The sequence below is a fragment of the Vespula pensylvanica genome, chromosome 21 (genome assembly GCF_014466175.1).
Source record: "Vespula pensylvanica isolate Volc-1 chromosome 21, ASM1446617v1, whole genome shotgun sequence".
NCBI lineage: Eukaryota > Metazoa > Arthropoda > Insecta > Hymenoptera > Vespidae > Vespula > Vespula pensylvanica.
In genome coordinates, this window is record NC_057705.1 from 2,461,853 (window position 1) to 2,484,772 (window position 22,920).

The 22,920-nt window shown below is 29.4% G+C and overlaps 1 protein-coding gene across 4 annotated transcripts in view; it reads left to right on the forward strand.

Moving 5' to 3' along the window:
• Positions 1–22,920, forward strand: part of LOC122636288 (puratrophin-1-like) — a 346,508-nt gene that overhangs the window by 227,738 nt on the left and 95,850 nt on the right. For all 4 annotated transcript variants that reach the window (XM_043827348.1, XM_043827349.1, XM_043827350.1 and 1 more), the window contains 5 exons: positions 5,389–5,482; positions 5,761–5,853; positions 6,529–6,624; positions 11,355–11,572; positions 12,087–12,225. In XM_043827348.1, the coding sequence (XP_043683283.1) occupies positions 5,389–5,482; positions 5,761–5,853; positions 6,529–6,624; positions 11,355–11,572; positions 12,087–12,225 (640 nt within the window). The remainder of the gene's footprint in view (positions 1–5,388; positions 5,483–5,760; positions 5,854–6,528; positions 6,625–11,354; positions 11,573–12,086; positions 12,226–22,920) is intronic.

Below are 22,920 nucleotides of genomic sequence, written 5' to 3' on the forward strand. Positions count from 1 at the left end.
TTTCATCTGAATTTTTCTTCTGTATTTATTTGCAATTTCTACTGTGTTCAAATATATATGTATATACATATATATATATATATACTTTATTTTATAGTTCAATTATCTTCGAAAAGAGAGAGAAAGAGAAAGAGAGAGAGAGAGAGAGAGAGAGAGAGAAAGAGAGGCGTCTCCATTCGCTCGAGTTTTCTCTCAAAATGTCCTTGAAGTAAGAACTATTAACATTGTTACGGCAAAACGTAAGAGTCTTTAAATATCACCTGTCTTTATGTTGTCATTAGAGAGCTATTAGCGCGGTTAGAGCGTTATTAAGAATATAGGTCTTTCCCTTTTTAGTAGCGGTTCACACGATCTTCTCACCTGTAAAAGCGCAACGCCTAACTTTGCGACTTTCTAGTATTTATTGTTAGCAATCTTGGATTGGTTAATTCCTGCACTCGAATTTCTAATTCTAATATTTTTCAATATTAAAATCCGAATAAATTTTTGCAAGTTGTTAAATAACCAAATTATAATTCGATCAATTTGAAAAATGCATTAATAAAATTATACTGATTATTATTTCGTAGAAATTTTCATAGAAATTATCGTTGATATTTATTAAAAAATTATTCTTCGATTCTTTGTCAGATGTCCAATTTTCTTTTCCTCTTTCAAGAATTTAAATATTTATTATCAATAATGTTAATGTTGAAATCTCTGCATAATTATTTTTTCTTCGTTTTTTCTTCGCTTATTTTTTAATATTTTACTTGCGAAAAAATAATATGCCTAGTTAGTTTGAATACATGTTTTTATTAACGATATTAATTAGATTTATTAAATGTTTATTAAAAAAATCTGAATTAATAAAGTCATATCGTATACGTACATACATGTATGCCAATGCAAACGAATCTGTTTTCTTTTTCTTTTCTTTTTGTTTTCGTTTATGTTTTATTAACTTAATGAAGTGTCACGTTAGAGATGACTCAACGATTCTAGAGAATAATAGTTTTGTCATCCTATGACGTCAGAGTGCAAAGGGTTAAGCAACCAATTCACTTTATAAGAATATTGATTTAATTTTTATTATAATCAAGCAAGATATAATCGAATTATTTAAGAAAATATCATATCGTCGATTATATTTGATACTTAAAAATTTTTTTAATACAATAGGCATATATCTATTTCATGCATATGTATATATTACTATTATTAGTCTTATTAAATATAAGCATAAAATCTCTGAATATAAATTTAACAATATTTAACACAAATATATTCTAACAATGATTAAAATATATACTGTTCATGATTTAAAATAAAATAACAATCTTTGCTTCACAAAAAAGTATTAAACTAAATACTATATTTATTTTTAATTCATAATTACCATCGACTGTTAAAAAATGTCATATTAAAATGAAGTAAAAAATAAAAACACACTCTCAATTCAACGATTAGATATTTTATACGTATTAATTAAAAAATCGATTTAAGTAAATGATGTTAATAAACAATTATAATACCCAATTGAAAAGATTTATACTCTATTAATCAATTATAAGATTTAACTTCGCGATAATCCACAATCTGTTTACGGAATTACGTGAAAAAAAGAAACTCATTTAATTATCTTCTTCTTTTTTTTTTTTTTTTTTTTAATTCAAAAACGATCCGGGAAACGATTTTGATGGACTTTGATGGTTGTTTGGATGAAGCGACTAATAAAGGAAATAAAAAAAAAAAAAAAAAAAAAAAAATAGGAAGATAAAAAATGAAAGAAATAAAGAAATGAAAAACGAAAAAAAATCTCTGTTGTAAAAAGATAAAAACGCAGGACTCGAGTTTTGCGTATCTAACACTTAACTGCCAGCGTTTTTATTAGAATCATTTAACTTTCCGCAATGCGATACGACGCGGAACGTTACGCGCAGATCCCATGGACCATCTTTATGAAACAAACGCCATGACTTTTTCCATGAGAGAGTTTCTAGCTTTACAATAGTACTAATGCATGATTTTCTTTGAGAGTGGGCAGTGGCGTAGCCAAAGGCGTTATGCCAATGCCGACAGTTACGATCGAATTGTAAATCCGTTTGCTCGTAAACGCTCTTCACGTATATGGATGCATCTCTATGTATGTATATATGTATGTATTTAAATATATATATATATATATATATATATATGTATGCGTGTATCTACAGACGTACGGTATTTATATATCATTTTTTTTTTATTTCTTTCATTCTTATGCATTCGCTTTCCGCTTGAAATTGTATAATAAAGAAACGGGATAATTATTCACAATAGGTAGAAATAAGAGACAATGTTCGTTTTGTTTTTATTTTTTTTTTTTTTTTTTAGTTAGGATACCGCGACTATTTATTAGCTCGTTAACGAATATATAAACGATGTCTCTGTAAATATATGTACATGATCGATAAATACATGTGTATATGCGAGATAATATGAGATAAATGAAAATAAATAAATAAATAAATAAATAAAAAAAAAAAAAGGAATTTTATGGATTTCTGATTAACAAATTATAATTGAATTATAATTGAAATTATAATTCTGATTATCAAAATATAAGTTGAATGTATCAAATTATAATTGAAAACGTATTTAAGAATGAAACTCTTTTGACGTAGAATTGTCTTTTTTTTTATCGACGAATATAAACGATGTCTGATATAAGGATAAATATATGGGAATGAATAAATGTATATAAGAAAAATATATATATAAGGATAAAATAAATGGAATGGATTGGGGGTGGTCAGAAGTGAGGTCAGAATAAACGAGATAAATATAATATGAAATAAAAGAAAAGAAAAAAAAAAAAAAAAAAAAGAAAACGTAAAGAGAAAAGTCATTAGATATTACGTAGATTTTAATATACAATATTAATGTCTTATTTAGATTTAATTTCGTATTGAGACGATAGACGAACTTTTAATAAATAAAATTTTGACGGAGTTAAAATAAAACGCGAGGGAACTAGGTTTCATTAGCGAACCGTGTTTAATTAGTTTCAAGTTACTCTTCTTTGATGATAATGATGAATATATGTATATCATGGAGATTACTATCTTTTCATTTAGTATATAATAACGAAGTATAGAATATCATTTTGAAAGATCACGATTGTTAACGTTGACATGATATATAAAACACGTACTTAATTAAAGCGTTAATTAATATATCTATTTTTCTTGAATCGTGATACGAATCGTGAATACAGGTTGAAACAAAAGTTCTTGGGCTTGTAGTGTAAAAAAAAAAATATATATATATATATAAAAAAAAAATAAAATAAAAATAAAAATGAAAGGTTGAAGAAAATGAAAATTAGTTCGAAACTAGTATCGAAAAGAAAATAATCGATTTTTAATATCATTTGAAAACTTTCGATCCAACTTGTATAACTCGAAATGTCTATCGATGATATTCGTTTAAAATGCATTTCGAAATAAATGACATTCTTTAATAAAGTGTATACATCTGTGTATATATTTATATGCAGTTATTCTGAAATTTATTACTTTTGAAAAAAAAAAAGAAAAAAAAAAAAGAAAAAAGAAACATATATCGAAATAACTTGTATCACGTAAGATTATGTATCCTGTAAGATTAGATATTTTTTCTTTTTCACGAAAAAAAAAAAAAAGAAAGGAAAAAAAAAAGGAAAGAGAGATAGAAAGAAATAAAGAAAGAAAAGAGAAAAAAGATGTTTGACTGTAATCCGAATGACCGTAGAAATATTTTCCCGTCTCGTGCGATAGCAACACGCGATAACGAGTTACGGTATCTGTGTACGGACTATGCCTACACGTTAAAACGATTTTCCAACGATTCAGAAGATTAGAGCCTTAGTACGATGCTCTTTCATCGAAGCGGCGCTCACGACTTTGAATTTAATAAAGCGTCAACCATCGATTCTAACGGCGATCGATACACGGAGACGATCAATTTGGTTTCTTATCGATCTTTCTGTTTCTATCTATCGATCCGTTGTAATGATCAATGCGGCATAGTGATGCGCACGATGTCCCGAAGGCCTTATGGTTATTAAATTATATATGTGTTAGTAGACGTACGAATAAATGACCGAAGTAACTTAACTAAATCTAAATGATTCTCTTATCAAATAAGATCGTTCTAGTTGAATGAATTCTTGGCAGTGTGTCAAAGTCGTGCAATATTATTTCTTGTTCCGGATCTATAGAGAATAGAATTGGCTATGATCCAAATAGAGATAACAAATAAAAAAAAAATCAAGAAAAAGAGAGAGAGAGAGAGAGAGAGAGTGTGTGTGTGTGTGTACGTCTATGGTATGTCCATCGAAAAGTTATAAGAATTTGGCCAGATGCCTGAACAATTTTCATTTCCTTTCTATTTCATTAGCATAGTAATACGATAGTTTGCACGCTTATCGTACCGTTCGAAAGTTTCCAAGATCAAGTAGGTGTAGTCGTAAACGTGGTTAGTATGTATGTATATATGTATGTATGTATGTATGTATGTATGTATGTACGTATATGTATGTATGTCGAGCATCGAATAATGACGGACACTTGAGTGAAAAGAGACTACAAAATCGATCCAAACTAGGACAGTGTAAGGAACACTAAAGTAATTATATCACTCAAAAAGAATAAAATATATGTATGAGTATATTATATATATATATGCATGTGTGTGTGTGTGTGTGTGTGTGTGTGTGTGTGTGTGTGTGTGTGTGTGTGTAAATATATTTCACATACGACGATCATGAATCTTATCGAAACGATCGGCTTGATAGAAAAGTATAGTGGCGACTCTATCGTGGTAGAATTAGAAATGCGATCTTTGATAGGATTGAAAGTAGGAAGGTGTAAAGGTACGTAAGTATTAACTGTATATGTCTGCATGTATATTTATTTATATGTATATATATATATATATATGTATATATATGTATGTATGTATGTATGTATATGTCTCTCGTTTCCTGCCGTTCCGATAGATGAATTAAATCGGTCATAAGCGATTCTATGAATCGACTTAGCACAAGTATGAAATAAGGATAAATACAGCAAGAAGTATGATTGCTATTACTATTACCAGGCAAAAAGAGCCATGACTAGTAGGGTTAGAAAGGGGTAGAAAAAAGAGGGTGGTTACTAGAGCCTCGTGAGAAATTCTCTATCTGTATTTACCATTATATCTATGTACATATGTACTTAAATACTCCCTTCACTATATGAGAAATCGATCGAATCAAATGAATTTTTTATTACTATCAGGCACACGTCTGTCTTGTTCACGTATCGCATGATTAATATTCTCAATTTCATTTAATTATAACAACAATTTGATTCCCATATTTACGATTATATATTTTGATTACAGTTCCGAACAAACGAAGGATGGATTGAGCCTTCTCGTTCTTGGTGAATCTAACGAATGTTTGGATCTATTGGATAAAGCATTGATTCTGTTACAAGTAAGATTCTATTGTTACAATTATTAATTCATTATTTTTACGAAGTGTTTGTATTTAGAAAAAAAAAAAAAAGATCGTAGACCCTGTAATGAATTTTTATTAACGCCAGTTATTTCTTTGTTAAGGGAGGAAAAATGAAAAAAAGAAAAAATCTTACAAGGACGTTTGACGTTTCAATTTCTTTCTTTCTTTTTCTTTGTTTTTTTTTTTTTCTTTTTTAAATTAATTAATTAATTAATCAGTTAATTTTGTTATATTAATCTTATTTCATATTATAGGGAAGAATCAACGTGAGTCAAGCATTCGTTTTACGAAATACCAATACAGAAAACTCAACGAACGACTCCATGTTACCTCTAAGTCGTGTTAAGGTAAGTCAATAAATAAAAATCAATAATAAAATTAATTTAATCGATAATAAAAATCATTGAAAAGGTTTCAACTAGAATGTATCTTATTTACTCGATATAATCTTTTTTTCATTTCCTTTCTTTTCTTTATTTTTTGTTCTCTTTTTCTTTGATTTATTTCGACCCGATTTACCTTCTCACCCCATGTCCATTCTTTTCTCATGGTCTTTATTTCAGGACGATCAAAGTTTTCGGTTCGTCGAACACAAACGTGTACGCTTATATTTCTTGTTTACTATACCACTTTATATTTGTCGTATAAAACAATGTTGGTACGACGATTTGACAGGAATGTACTCTTTACTCGTTATCTCATCTCTCTCGCCCTTTCACCTCTTTTCTTTCTTTTGAATGAACCCTTTGTTATCAGTATCGGTATATACGTGAATCGATATTATTGTGTAGCCGACAAAGGGATATTCAATTTTATTGAATGTCTTTGATACCTTGAAACGTCAATTTCTTCAATTTATTTTCTACATATCGAAGGTATCCTTACTCTACGCGTTTCTATGCTAATTGAAAATGATTCGAGATTTTATTCGTAAATAGGAAAAAATAAAGAAAGAAAGAAAAATTATTTTCTTTATTACTTAGGCATACATGTCTAATGTTATAAATTTCATTTTCTTTCAGACAATCGTAATAACAGACACGACTAACAATAAATTTATACAAAGAGAAAGGCGCGAAGGGAATTATGATCACCAGCAATGGATAACATTTTACAAGGTAATTTACATCATTGATTATGGTTATATATCTTTTTGGATATTATCTTTTAAATGAATTTTCTTTTCTTTCTTTTTTTAATTCTATGATTCATCATCGACGATAATTTATCGTTTAATTCGTTAAATGACGTGTAAAAATGAATCGACTCGGCGCGATGATTCACAAATTCTTACAACGATTTAAATAATTGAAGTTTGTGTCACTATTGATTAAAAAAAGATAGTGTTGTATCTTTCGATATTTTCTTTTTCTTTTTATTTTTTTAATTTTTTTTTTTTTTTTTCTTACGATTTATTAACTCTTTTCCCGCAAGTTTTTTCTTTCCTTGAAATTTTCCCAAACATTTTATAAGTTTCTTTTTATTTTCATTATTTCTAAGAACACGTGTTACGCATCGCGAAACTTATCGAATTAATTACTCGTTAGCAAAATTTATATTACTACGATTAAAAACTTTTTCATACATATTACATTCTCATTTCAATCGATATAATAAATTTCATGTATTCGTCTTTGCGTCGATTATAAATCTTTTTCTTATTACTGTCAATCTCTCTAATATATGAAGTTTATACATTAAAAGAAGAAATAAATAAATAAATAAATAAATAAATAAATAAATAAATAAATAAATAAATGAAATAAAGAAAAAAATTAAAAATTTATACATTAATGGAAAAAATAAATAACATAAACAAATAAATAAATAAAAAAATTCATAAATAAACAAAGTATATCTATCCAAATATTCTTCTTTTCTTTCTTCATTTTGTTTTACAAAATTCTCCTCTTTCTCTCGATGATGTGATACATACTTTAAATCGTATTTATCATCGGATATCAAATTGCTTGTATTAACGAGAAGGAGGAGAAGAAGGAGAAGGTGGGAGGAGGAGAACGAATTGAGTCAAAAGAAAAAAAAAAAAGAAAAAAGAAAAGGAGAAAAGAGGAAAAAAAAAAGAGGAAAAGAAATTACGATCGACACTATTTAATTCGCATCATTCATCTTGGTAATTCGAAAGTCGCGACAAATTGCTATCAAAACGGCCGCTTCTGTCTGACCGGATGGAGAAAGATTGGTGCGTGTAGTACGTTTGCTGGTTGACTCAATGTCATTACAGTGATTCGGCAGCTTTTCGATGAAATAAATACGCGGGCCGGATTCGAACGAGCGAACATAATTGTGCCGGTTCGGCATTCGTATTTCTGGCCTCTCGAGCTTGGGCCGCAATTATTGTCAGCGAATTTATGGCTCGAGCAATGGGTGCCACTGACCGATGGGTTACTATTTTGACAGTGGCTCTCAATGCGCTTGACTGTAAATACAATAACTGTTTTTTTCTTTCTTCTTCTTCTTTCTTCTTTTTTTTTTTGATCGATTTATACTCATCAAATTCGTCAAAATCGAACGGATTAAATCGTCGTTAAAAAAATCTCTAAGTTTCCGACTAACTAATAATGCTTTCGAGCGTTTACAAATTTAGTAAATTTCTCGTAGAAACGTAGTCGTTCGAAATTTTGTATAAATCATTTTTTATTGATAAATTTGTTTCATTACTTTGAATCGATTTATAATGGACACGGTTAATATGGTTTATCTGATATATCGTTAATACAATATCGTTAACATAATGTAATCAATTATATCAGATTATATAAATCATATATGATATATCTCGACTCTTTTTTAAAAAAAGAGAGAAAGTATGTAACAACGAAATCGATAAAAGATATAACATTAGAACGACGATAGTAACAATAATCATTGTTTACTATATTCTTAACAATTTAAACGTAATATATCAAATGGATTAGAGGATTAGTCGTAAGAACTCGTTAAATAGTTAGAATATTCGACTGAATGAAAAATTTGAAAATAGGCTATTACGCTATTGAGAATATCGATGGCGCACTTTTTGCTTGAACATTTTGCACGCCTGAAATTCTTGAGTGGAAAGTAAAGGCATACGGAGTTTCTAACTAAACTCCTAAGTTTTTTTTTTCAAGAATCCAAGGAACGAGAGAATTTACTACTCTACGCACCCGCCATCCTCAACACTGAGAGAACCGAGTATTTAACCTCGAAGGTTACGAGGAGTCTTCTTCACCGTACGGATTATCGCGTAAGCGCTTTTACAGGGGCCCTGGATCTTTTGTACCGCCGACAAAAGACGAGGAGAGTGAGAGTAAAGAGCATAAGCAAGAAAGAGAGAGAGAGAGAGAGAGAGAGAGAGAGAGAGAGAGAAACAGAAACAGAGAGACAGTGAGAAAGAGAGAGAGAGAGGGAGAGTTTCAACTCTCTTAACTCTCAACAAGAAGCTATTTCTCAACAGGCACCTTATTTCAACTTACTTGATTGCGTTTCGTATCTCCTCTTCATCGATTCAACCTTTACCTTAAAATTGTCCTCCCCCTATCCTCCTCTTCCTACTTCCCAATTTGTCAAAATTTATTTCCGTTAGAATCTATATCGTTAATATAATGTAATCAATGATATTATATCAGATTATATAAATTATACTGGTATATATTAACCGTATATCTCGATTCTCTTTTTAAAGAAAAGAAAAAGCGTATAGCAACGAGATCGATTAAAAGTATAACATTGCAACGACAACAGCAACGATAACAATAATCATCGTTTACTATATTTCTAATAAATTAAACGTGATATATTAAATAGATTAAAGGGTTAGATTTTAAGAATTCTTAGAAAATGATCTTCATCGTTATTACGTTCCTCGTTAACGTTCAACGTTTTAACGTCGAATTATACGGAATATTTGAAGAAGATTAAGGTTTCGAATAATTGTTGTGACCTCGAGAGACCATCCAAATCGGACCGAAGTTAAATCAAGACGATGATAGCCCAAGGCAATGATCGATCGTCGTAACGTACCTCTACGTTCGTTCGTTCGTTCGTTCGTTCGTTCGTTCGTTCGTTCGTTCAAACGATTCATCGATCGATCGATCGACCGATCGATCGACCGACCGACCAATCGATCGATTGACCGATCGATTTGTCGATCGATCAATCCAGCAAATAATTTTACCGAATAAGACATCAATCGAAAGAACATGTAAAGTATTATTCAATCGATTCCTGCTCGTAGGTGTTCACCGTTCATTTCTCTACTCATCGGCTAGTCAAAACTTTGTTATCTTATCGTCATATGTTCAACGATTGCGTTCCTGTTCTTATATTTAAATTTATCTTCGTTTCATTACGCTTAGTCATCATTCCGATCCTTTACACGATCGACTCGGACGAACGATCAACGTTTATAGGATACCGTTTGACGTAATCACTTACTATCAATTTTTCTATCGATTAAATATGTTAAAACGCGTTGGTAGAATTTTTCAAGGAAGTTAACTAAGCTTTCATGAATTCCATATGGTCAATTAGAATGAACGATTCATCGATCTAGATCGTTTGAACTACATTCCTAAGACGTGTGTCAATAATATCCCATTGATTTCAATTATTATATTGTTTGTTTTATAATTCTTAATAATCGCACGGTGAATGTGATTACTTGAGTTTATGACGTATGTAGATGTTATGTATATAATCAAGTGGTTCGTAAAAATGTGTGTACGTATATGTGTGTTTCTTTTTTTCTCTTTTTTTTTTTTCAACGATTTTCTTTAGAAACCGTGTTCTTTTTTATCTTTTTATTTTTTTATTTTTTTTTATTTTTTTTTTTTCATATTAACGTGATGGATAGGAGATAATTACAATTTATACTTTGATAAATGAATACCTTAAAAAAAAAATGATGATAATAATAATAATAATTACATTTAATTATATATATGTGTGTGTGTATATATACGCTTGTGTGCGTATGTTATAGTCATATTTCCTGCTTTTAAATATTTTTTATTGAATATTATATTTTACATAATAGAAACAGTATTATCTTACTACCTAGATTAATTAACCCTCTATAACTCAAGTTTCTTTAGTATCTAAAAAAAAAAAAAAAAAGAAAAAAAAATAAGAGAAAAGTTATATAACGTGAAACTTATAACGTAATTTATGCTAGTATAATTATACTATACTAAGTATACGTAGTTGTACTTAGAAAATATTAACTTTCGGGATATCAGATAACTTATACTTTTGTGACGATAAAATAATTTAAAATTGAAAAAATAGAGATATATGGATGGGTTAGTATAATTAAACAAGGCTATATAGGATCGATCATGATACAAATCTCTTACAGACTTAACTATGACACTTCAAAAAAGAAATTATTTTTAATTAGAATATATATGCATATATAATATGTAACTTCAAAAATATATAATATTATAAACTATGAAGAATTAGTAATGATACAAATATTCCATTTAATAAATTCACACATTTTTAAAATTCACGATTCTAATATCATCAAAGATCTATAGAATTTTTATTATATCTTAACAAAATAAATTCTTTTTATTATTACCATATTATAATAAATTCTTTGGAATATAAAATTTTGTTCCAGTCTTACGATTACACAATTATTACAACAACAACAATAATAATAATAATAATATATATATATATTTTTTTTTTATCTGAATAATTATTGATCTAACATAGAATTCAAACCTTCAATTGAATAATCGAAAAATCGAATTAAGCAAGAAACATTAAGTTTCTTTCTGAGTAATCAAATAAATACATATAAAATAAATTTAATATCATTTCGTTTTTATCCTTTTAGGAATACGATGGACTAATGAGCGAATGGCATGCAGCTGGACGCAGATTAGCGCTCGAAATGTCAGAGTTAAAGGAATGCACGAGTTTGTCTGGCACCTTGACGCCTCTCGGTCGGCTCCTAACGGATCCAACATTGAGAAGAACGTCCAGGGATGCTGAAGTAGCCATTGCAGCTTTGGAAGAGCGGGCTACGTCTCTTTTACACATCGATTACATCAAGTGAGCTTTCCAATTTAATTTGCAATTTTATTTTTATCGATCCAATATTAAAATTACGATTTTTTATTTCTCAAATTTTTCTTTCATTTTTTTCTATATCTCTCTTTATCTCTCTCTCTCTCTCTCTCTCTTTCTCTTCCTCCAATCGAACATAGAAAGTCGTAAATACTGTCAGAAAGCCGGAAGTTGATACGTTGATTAGTCACGCTTAGTTTTGCCTTTATATATATATATATATATATATATATATATATATATATATATTTTCTATGATCATATACTCGTTCATAGTCACCCTAAGTAACGTGACATTAGTGAGATTAAAAGTTCAACTTCCGTATCGACGCGTTAAACGATTATAAATAAATAAAAAAAGATAATATGAGAAATGAAAGCGATTATAATTATTCGTCAAGAGAATTTTCTATATTTTTTTTTTTCTTCATTTCACTTTTATTTATATATATATTTTTTTTCTTTTTTTATTTATTTCTTTTTTTTTTAATACCGACAGATCATCTCTACAACGAGCAAGAAGATTGATGGAGGAAGTCGGTAACGCGGCAACGAGATTGGAGTCATCCTTTGAATCACGTCGAGCAACTATACGCAATCTTGCTGTACTCCGAAGTATCGAGGATCAAGCACACGAGGTAAGTTCACTTTCGTTCGATATAAACGTCAAACGTTCAAGGGTTTATAGAGTTATGGGTATCGCTTGTCCTCGAAGGACGAAGTATCTTTTATTTTTTTATACGACAATCGCCAAGTTCTTTTTTTTTTTCGATAATACAATATATCGAAAATCGAAAGAATTTGTAAGAATTGGAATTAATCTATCTGTAATGATATTTACGAATTTATTTCTTTATTTTTCGTTTTATTATTGATAATATTATTTTCTTTCTTTCTTTCTTTCTTTAACTACATGCAATTCCAACAAACGAGATATATTTCGATGGCAATGTGAAAGTTTTTGCAATAGCATGATCGGACATTGATTGATGGAATTTTTTGTATGTTTTAACTTTCTTGAGATTCGTCTAGTTTAATGATAATTCGACATGATCTTATTTAATAGATACCAAATCAAATATATATAATTAATATTTACCAGAAATTATTTTGCCGAATATATATTTTATATTCAGTTGTCAAAACTTTCTACTTAATACTGTGTTTATTTGGATACAAAATATTGAAGATTTAGAATTTTTAATTAGCACTACAGCAATTAATCGTATATTATTAATTGAACGAATACGAAACATATATGAATATCGAAAATAATTCCAAATTTTTTATTTACTTAACATATGAAAAATTTCCAAATGTTTTACCGATTAATCAATAACCGATGAATCCAATAATTAAATCTACTACGAAAAGATACCGACAGGATAATATTCATCGTACCGTAGAAAAATCATCAAGACATCTTTCTGAAATATCCCCCCACACACACACATACACACAAACACACAATATATCCGAAGTGACGACGCGAAAATTCGCACGGTCCGTTTTTACACTCGCTCAACTTCGATATCGATCGAATTGATCGAGGTACGTAATCTTAATAGACATCGGTTGCTACCGTCCAAATAAAAATAACAATTACGAAAAACGAAAACAAAAACAAGAAAAGAAAAAGACGAAAAAAAAAAAATACAACAAAATCGAACAAAAAAAAAATAAAAAATAAATAAATGCACTTCACTTACGTCGTCTCACCTTTCTCTTAATACGAAATAACCAGCTTCCGTTCGCCTTCGCAAAGAATTCCTTATCGATATATATAAAAAACAGACAGAAAGTTTCACTTTGTGAAAATCGCAGGCTCGATGCATCCTCTTCAAGGAGGAAAAGAAGAAACAAGGAAGACGGACGATGACGATGGTGTTAATGTTGATATTGATGTTGACGTTGTTGATGGTGTTAGCGAGGGTATCGCTGGATGAACTCACCCTACGGTTTTGATCTCTGTTTCGATCTCTTAGCGAATTCTGTGCACGACAGGAGATCGATAGGATCGCGAAAGCTCGCTTTTCTTGGGAGCTCGTATTCCATGTGACTATACGAGAGATCGGTAACCTCGTTTCTGGCATCTTCGTCGACCTCGAGATGATGTTCGACCTCCTTTGCCAGAGTCACTCGATTCCTGTCTACGTAGTAGACGCGTCGATCTTCTCTTTGCGAACTTATTCTTTTCTTTCTTTTTTTTTTTTTCTTCTTTCTTTTTCTTCTTTCTTGTTTTTTGTTTTTTCTTTTTTCTTTTTTCTTTCTCCTTCTTCTTCTTCTTCCTGTCTATCCATCTTTCTTTACCATCGGCATATCTCCCTTCTCGACGTTCAACGTTGGTGGCCGTTTCACCACCGGCAATAATTCCGTTCAGTTCTTCCATCTACTTAGCCTTAAGCAAATACGTGTTAATGCATTTTCCTGGTATTGAACCTATAGAAATCTCGATAATATATGTGTAAGATCTCTTTCGATAAGTGTTTCTTTTCGTTTCGTTTCGTTTCGTTTCGTTTCGTTTCGTTTCGTTTCTTTCTGATTTTTCTTTTCTTCTTTTTTTTTTAGTTTCTTTTTTATTTTCTTTTTTAAATTCGACGAAAATAATACGTTCGTAAGTACGTTCTTTTAAGTTCGTTAATATTTAATCAACAATGTTGATATATAAAGAATTTAATATTTTTAATATTCCAGTCGAATCGCTCGGTAAATTGATTTTACTTTAATTACGAGTAAAAGATTTCTTTTTAAAATATCTATCTATCTTACGATATAATTTGTTTTAATGTAATTTATATTGTAATAACTTCAGATTTTCCAATCAGATTTTGTCGAAAAGTTTTATATCGTATTCTTTTTAGAAAGGAATTTTTTCAGTGAAGACAACAGAGATTTTTATATTATTTATGAATATTCCATTAACTAACAATCGTAAGATTAAAAATTGTCATCGTAAAAATACTCTTAGTTCTCTCCCTCTCTTTCTTCTCTTTCTCTCTCTCTCTCTCTCTTTCTCTCTCTCTCTCTCTCGCTCTCTCTCGCTCTCTCTCTCTCTCTCTCTCTCTCTCGATCTTTCACCCCTCTCCCCCACGTATAAATGTGTAGTTACGTGTCTGAAGTACTTATCCTTACGCGCTATAATTTCTTCTTAACGATCCTTCCGCACGAGCCTAGAATTAAATTCAAAGTAACTACATGCATATACGCTCTTCTTACGAATTGGACTCGCTCGTCATAGCCTTCATGAGATTTTACTTTGCTCTGCTCGTTGATCGTTTTATAATTATTAATAAAACATATTTGAATTACAGAGTAAAACGTAAGATTACGAGTAAAACGGACGAATCGTTTTTGTAGGCGCCATAACTAGGTATTTTAATGATTTTCTTTTAGTTTTTTATTGCTTTTTTCTTTTTTTCTTTTTTCCCTTTAATTAACACAAAATTGAAGAGCTCCGAGGGGAACGTTTAAGTATCAATTTATTTATTTATTTTTTTTTTTTATTGATCGATTGAAAAGAAATGATCAATACAGAAGACGTATAGCGAAAATCAAAATGATCGATATTCTTTATCGATAATTTGATTTCTTTTTTCGTAAATAATCGATTGATGATTCCTTTTTTTTTTTTTTTATTGAAATGAATTTAAATCAATTATCTCGTGAAACGACAAGTGGTATTATGTTTATATGAAAATATTGTTAAAGTAATTACAATATTAGCAACATGTAAATAAGCAATTAATATAATGTAATAGTAAATAATAATAATAAACGTTTATTAATATATTAATACAATTAATATATTATATTATGTTTAACGCAATATATTAATATATTGCTATATATTGTTATTAATATATTACTATATATTATATATGTATATAATAAACGAGTTAATTGAATTCTCTTTAATAACTGATAAATGATAAAGATTATTCTCATCTGATAATAAGTAGTACAGGATATCTCGATTTCTAATCATCATTACGATCCCATTATCGATTTATGGGAACGAAGTTTCTCCATTTATGGTCACTCATGTCAATCGTAATTTAATCAACTGATTAATTCGCAGATCAATTGATAAGATCATATTTTTATACTACACGTTAGATTCTCGTACAGCATGGGTTAATATAAAATTAATTCATATAATACTATTCAAAAATTCTATGTTGTGTTCGTATAACATCTATTAAAGCATATATCTTCTTAATCGATCATAATATATCATAAACATTCACCATAAATATTTATTTGATTAAAAAAATTGTTCAAGGATCTTTTAAATAAATTTTGAAAAAATATATATCATTAATAGATAATTTTTAGCTAACTTTTTCATAACTTTTGTGTTACAATATAAAATAAATTCTAACAAGAATATATCATTAACAGACGATTAAGTCATGTATTTTTTTCTTCTTCTTTTTTTTTTTTTTTTTTTTTTTTTTACTAATCTTTCTGTTACAACAAATTTATCTGTTTCTTTATTATTTTACTTACGATTTTTGTCATAGATAAAACTATATTATCCGATTAAAAATTCATAATTATGTTAAATAAATAAATAAATAATATGTATCTCTAAATGCATATGTATATATGTACATAATTTCTTACGTGAATGATGTAATATAAATTCACGTAACACAAAACGTAATCATCTTGTTACATGATTGGATGTCTACTATTGTATCTATTTCATTTTTATAATAATTCTTTTATACGACAAAAAAAAAATAGTTTACTTCGTGCGGATTAAGAAACTACGTTTCATAAGCAAGAGTATTGTTGAATCGTTATAACGATGAAGGAGAATGATCCAAGCACCATTCTCGTACAATTTTCTTGCGTTCGGTCGTTAAATTTAAACGATTGAGTCGGCTACTCGCAAACACAAAGCATTCCATGATAATTAGATACGAGATGCGTTTCATCTCTCAAAACGTAGTTATGTAGGTACAATATATATGTGTATATATATATATATATATATATATATATATATATATACATACAATCTATCCGTTAACTTATATTATATATTGTAGACTGACTTTCACTTCGCAAAGCCTATTACTTAATTACGATTTCGATCGGTCCAATAACGATCGTAACCCTTCAAAGGTTTCGATCTTAAATAAAACAATAAATACTTACTATATATTACTCACAAGTACTTAATTATTTACGTTATTAATTATTTACGTGCTTCTCTTTACTCTATTGATTTATTTCATCTGAATTGTTACTCTATCTACATAAACATATTTTTTTTTTTTTTTGAACCTTTTCATTATCTCAATATAAAATATATTTCAAATATATATAATCATATTTCTAATTTCTTATACGATCGATTAAATGAAACATAACTTATTACCAATTTAAGAATTTACGAATACCATTGAAAAACCTTTGAAATTCATCAAAATACGATAATTAGTCCATGAAATTTAAAGACTCAATTCCACATATCCAACATTACAACTCGCTTGTAATAAAATTAAATAGAACGAGATCGCTAATAAATAATAGAAATGTTAATTAATTGCCGTAACGCTATCGATCGAGGGAACGTTAACAGTACAAGTCATTTTGATGTTTCATCTAGAACGTCATGCCGTCGTAATCAATGATTCATTTCTGCCAGAATGATTCTTCAAGATTAAAAATAAGAAAAATACAAATAACAACAAAAATAAGAACAAAAATAAGAATATGAATACGAACAAGATCAAGAGAACGAAGAGGACGAAGAGGACAAGAAAGCATCATAATATATCAAGCACGTATAGGACAATAATGACGGAACGCCCTCAAGCAAATCCTCTCGTTGCGCATTCCGTTATTACGCGTTCTACTTTGATCGTCCGAGACTCTTTCTCTCTCTCTCTCTCTCTGTCTCTCTTTCTCTCTCTCTTTCTCTCTCTGTTTCACCTTCTTCTCTCACACCTTTCTTTCTCGTATTATACTTCACTTCCTTCTCCAACTTCTTACCCTTTCGTCGGATCATCTCTTTTGTGTCTCTTCTCTTCGACCGCATCTTCGAACTCTCCGTATTTGGTTCACGGAAATAGCCTCGATATATATGTGTGTGTGTGTGTGTTTGGGTTTATGTATGTGAAGTGATTATGGTAGAAGGAGAACGACGTTACGTCCAATATGTTGCTGGAAAGAGAAGAGAATTATTCGTACGATATTGAGCAATCAAACTTGAATTAATCGAATATCGAACTATATTCCTTGTTCTCCTCCTGTTAGCTTATTTCTTTTATTCCTTTTCTTTCTCTTCATCTGATTAAACGTTTTCTCGAAATTTTTTTTTATATACTTATGCGAGCTTTCTTGGTTTCGTTAATAAGTTTCGAAGTTTATTAATTACATACACACACGCACACACTGTATGTATATTAATATATATTTGTATAGTATATATATGATATATGTATATATATATATATATATATATATATATATATATATATAATCGGGATATTATATTTTTATTTAGAAATAATAACGACCTATATCTAAAATAATAACGTTCTATATCTAAAAAAAAATCAAGCAATTATTGATTTTTATACGAAAGACGAGATTTTTGTACGAAATATTCAGTTTATTCAAGTACGCTCATCCTTCTTCGATTATGGTGATAAATTTATAAAGATGTCATGATACATCGTAACGTTAAAACTTCTTAAATGTTAGACGTAGTTTTACGATGGAGAAAAAAAAAAGAATAAAGAGATTTCTTTCGTTCAGAAACCATTATTATATCTAATCGCAATGATTTTGAATGATCGTTTAGTGATCGATTACGACGAAATTTATAAAACGCATGATATCTAATCGGATAATTTAATCTAAATTTAAATTCGAAGAGAGTAAATTAAATAAGATGGGTACTTACTTGTTAACCAGACGAGTGTTTAAACTGAAATGATCTTTCGACCTGGTTCCTTTTGCTATAACTTACAAACGAATGTTTACCTATAGTTATGATATGTTATATAAACGACGTGACCTAGACAGTGTATACAAACATATGTGTGTATAACAATCACTCGTACATTGATAGTTCTAAGAAGAGGAAATTCTAAGAAGACGATGACGCTATGTCTATATTATTATTAGTTTGTAAGAAAAACAAACAAAATCGATACAATTCGTACGTATCTATTTCGTCGTAGTATTTCATCGCAATATCACCGTGAGAGAGGACGTGTAAGTACGTATCTAAACGAACGCTGTAATAGAAAGAATATAGGAATAGAAGGAATAGAAGTTTTATTATTTTTTTATTCGCATCGATGGTGATATCACGATATTAGTATAAGGTAATTATTTTTTAAGCGAACTAAAACATCGATCGTTTTAATAATTTCTTTATAGTGTAACTGCGAATATTCGAATATATTTATATATAATATTTGCATATAATTAATATATATACATATATAAGACATAATAATACATATATATATACCTACATATATACTTACATATATATATATATATACCTATATAATACTTAAATATATGTATTATTATTATTCATAATACTGATTTATATGTATATTACATATATATGTATTAATACTTATATTTATATCCTTATATATATTAATACTTATATATATATATATATATATACTCATATATAATTAATTTTTAATTAAAAATAACACCAAGAAGATATGGCAATTTCATTATAGCATCGATCGAGATTACAGAGATAATATAACTATTATTTTCTAAGAAAAACAAAACAAAACAAAAAATAACCTTTAGGATATTTCGATCATTTAAACTTCCTCCTAGTAGATATCACTGTCATTCACTGCGGCACCTTTGATTTCCAATCTCTCTCTCTCTCTCTCTCTCTCTCTCTCTCTCTCTCTCTCTCTCTCTCTCTCTCTCTCTCTCTCTCTCTCTCTCTCTCTCTCTCTCTCTCTCTCTCTCTCTCTCCTCTCTTTCTCTCAATCCTCCGTTCAACTTTTATTGCGTAGAAGTTTCTCCAATTTCGAGGCCCGTTTTAACGACACGCACTTTCGAGTTTCGAGCGACATTTCTACGTTCCTTTCCTCTCGTGAATTCGTCTCGTTGTCTTCGTCTCTTCGTAACCGACTTTTGCGCCCAATTACACTGCGACGACGGACGGTTCGAAAGCACGTCACGTTTTACATTTATCTCCACTTTCCACTAACTATCGGCTTTCGAGGCCGCTTCGTATTAGAGGGCTCGGGTCTGCCCATCGATTATGCCGCATTAAGTTCAGGAGCTTGTTCTTCGTGGAACACGAACAACGAACAACGAACAACATCGTTCAATTATCCTTCTTTTAATGCATTTCCGTAATTACGATTATAATACTAACTCATTTTTATTTTGTTTCTTTTCTTTCTTTCTTTCTTCTTTTTTTCTTTCTTTATTTTTTTTTTTTTTTTTTTTTTTTAAGCATTACATCGAGTATTGCATCGTGTTACGTAGTATTAATATTACGATAAAATTATCTGATATATTTATTGTATGTGTACTTTTTTTTTTATTAGTATAATATATTACAGTAGTAATTTTTCAATTTATACAATATTATGATATATGTGATACAGTCATAATATATATGTATATATATATATATATATATATGTTTTTTTCTTTTATTTTAATAGTAATAATTTCAAGTAAAAATTCGTATTAGTATTACAATTTTTCAATTTATCAATCTTACGATGAAATCAATATAAATAAGAAAGAAAAAAAATATATATATACATATTTTTTATTTCAATTTTCGTAACTTTAAATAAACATTTATCACAGATATTCTATACTATTAATAATCATTAATAAATTTATTAATAACCATTCGATTTTCCAAAGAATATCATTAATAAGAAGATTTTCATTCTAGCTAAAGAATCGTACTAAAAAAAATCGAAACTACAAAATCGAAACGAACTTGCAAGGAATTAAGGAAACCTTGTTTTTCTTTTATCTTGTTTCTTTTTACCTATCTTTTTTTTTTTTTTTTTCACGGAATCGTCGAGGAGAGCATCGAAAGCGAATTTACGATTGGACGAAGAGTATGGAAGAGCGTTTCTAAAAGCGATCTCGATGGGGGTACGATGAGTCACGAATAGTCAAGCTCGATCTCGCACGAGGGCAAAAGTCTCGAGAGGCGGCTTCTTTCCATCAGATAAAGAGATGCGCTGGGCATCGCCAATGAAGGCGAACACTTTTCCCTTTTGCGAATGGCCGTCGCATTCATCCGTTGTCTCGCGTATCAGCCAAGTATATACATATATATATATATATAATATATATACATAAACATATATATAAATATAATATATATATAAATATATATATATATGTTTGTATAAAAAATATGTATTAAATATATATATATATATATACATATAGATGTGTTATATATACATATGCATCCATGTATGTATGATATACGTAAGTTATATATATTTATATATATATATATATAAGTTTTTACTTATGTATGTATGATTTTAATATATATGCGTGTTCTTATGTATATGTTTATGTATATATGTATATATGTATATAAGCAATCCTAGATGGTATTCCTTTTACATGCGCTTCCTTATCTATCCATTGTGAGAGCGTGCGTACAATCGTGCGCTTTCATTGTTAAACGTAACTCGTATTGTCCTTGCGATATTACGGCCATGATCGTAATAGCAAAGTATTCTTTCTTTTCTTTCGCATGATGGACAAAAGGTAAAATTAACGTTAAATCGTGATTGTAGGAGAAAAGAAACGTAAATCGAAATCACGTGAATGACTTTCCGCTAAACATGATTGTCCTATGATTGTTAGGATAAATCTTTACGCAGGTAGATATTAGATTGACGTTTGGTGTAGTTTTTATTCTTTGGAGAAAGTCCACGGAATTTTGTATTATATTCTGTTTTTATTCGATGTAAGAATCTTTTTCTTCTTTTTTTTTTTTTTTTTTTTTTTTTTATAAGAAATAAGTCAACACGTGCGGTGGCACGATATTTGTGTAGAAACGAACAATTTTTCTCGTCGAGTAATTTTTCTTTTAATAATAAATTTTGTAACGATGAAAGCAACTTACGTGTTTCTACATTCCGGACAAATTTTAATTTGATTTTAATTCGATCTTGTTAATCTTTTACTTAAAGAAGAATTAATTATTAACTTAAGTCGACGATTAATAGTTTAATTTTTATAACAATTTAAATGAGTCTACGTAAAGCGAATGTCGAGTATTTTCAAACGAATCCAACGTTATGAATGTATACAAATTTAAATTAAAACTGGATAATTGCGTCAGTATCATAGTACAGTGATTTATATAAATCTTTCATAGAATGACATCCAATCGTATCAGATCCATGTTGTTCGTACAAAAAAAAAAACAAAAAGTAATTTATAAAGTAAAAAAAAAAAGAAAAAAAAAAAAAGAAGAAAAGTGTATTTAAATTCTCCGAGTGAAATTCGAAGGAGAAAAATGTTTCTTAAAAAAAAATTTGACGAAAGATTCGTCTTCGAATATTTCGATCGAATGTTATAAAACAAATGCAAAAAAAAAAGAAAAGTGGATTTAAGTTGTCCAAGTGTCGTGATGAATCTAGGATGTAATACTATTGTCGTATGTAAGAGGTAGATGCAAATAAGCTAGAGAAGAGGTTCTCTTTGGTGTGTCATAACGCCTTATAGGTATAAAGGGAAACATTTCCTGGCGGCGCTTGACTCGGTGGCGACGAGAGCCGCTTGTTCATTTCTTTCTTCTGTACGTCGTCGGTCGTTTTATCGTTTCCACGAAGGACCCTACAAAAGGTCCAAGATGTCCACGGGTCATTGAGTCTCCTTTCCGAGGATACTATTCCTCTTTTGCTGGATAGCTAGGTAGCTAGCTAGCTAGGTAGATACCCTGTAGTACCAAAGCAAAGTTGTCTTAGGTAAGAACTTTCAATTTCCTTTAACGCGGAAGCAATGAACAACAGGACGAACGAATTTAACCAATGGTAAAATGCAAAGTTATTCCTAATAAGTCAAAATTTCGATATATTTGCTCTTATTCTTTTGTAAAAAAAAGAAAGAAAGAAAGAAAAAAAGATGGATACGAGTTCAATAGTCCTACGATTTGTTGTAGTGCTTCTTAGAAAGGGTTAGTAGGATTAGTTACTATTTATAGCTGCGTGACTATATCCATTCGCCTGACTCGAATACATACGTATGTACGGTATCTCGTGATTTTCGTCGATAACGTAGGAACTACTGTAATATCCGTAAATTTGATAGGGATAACAACG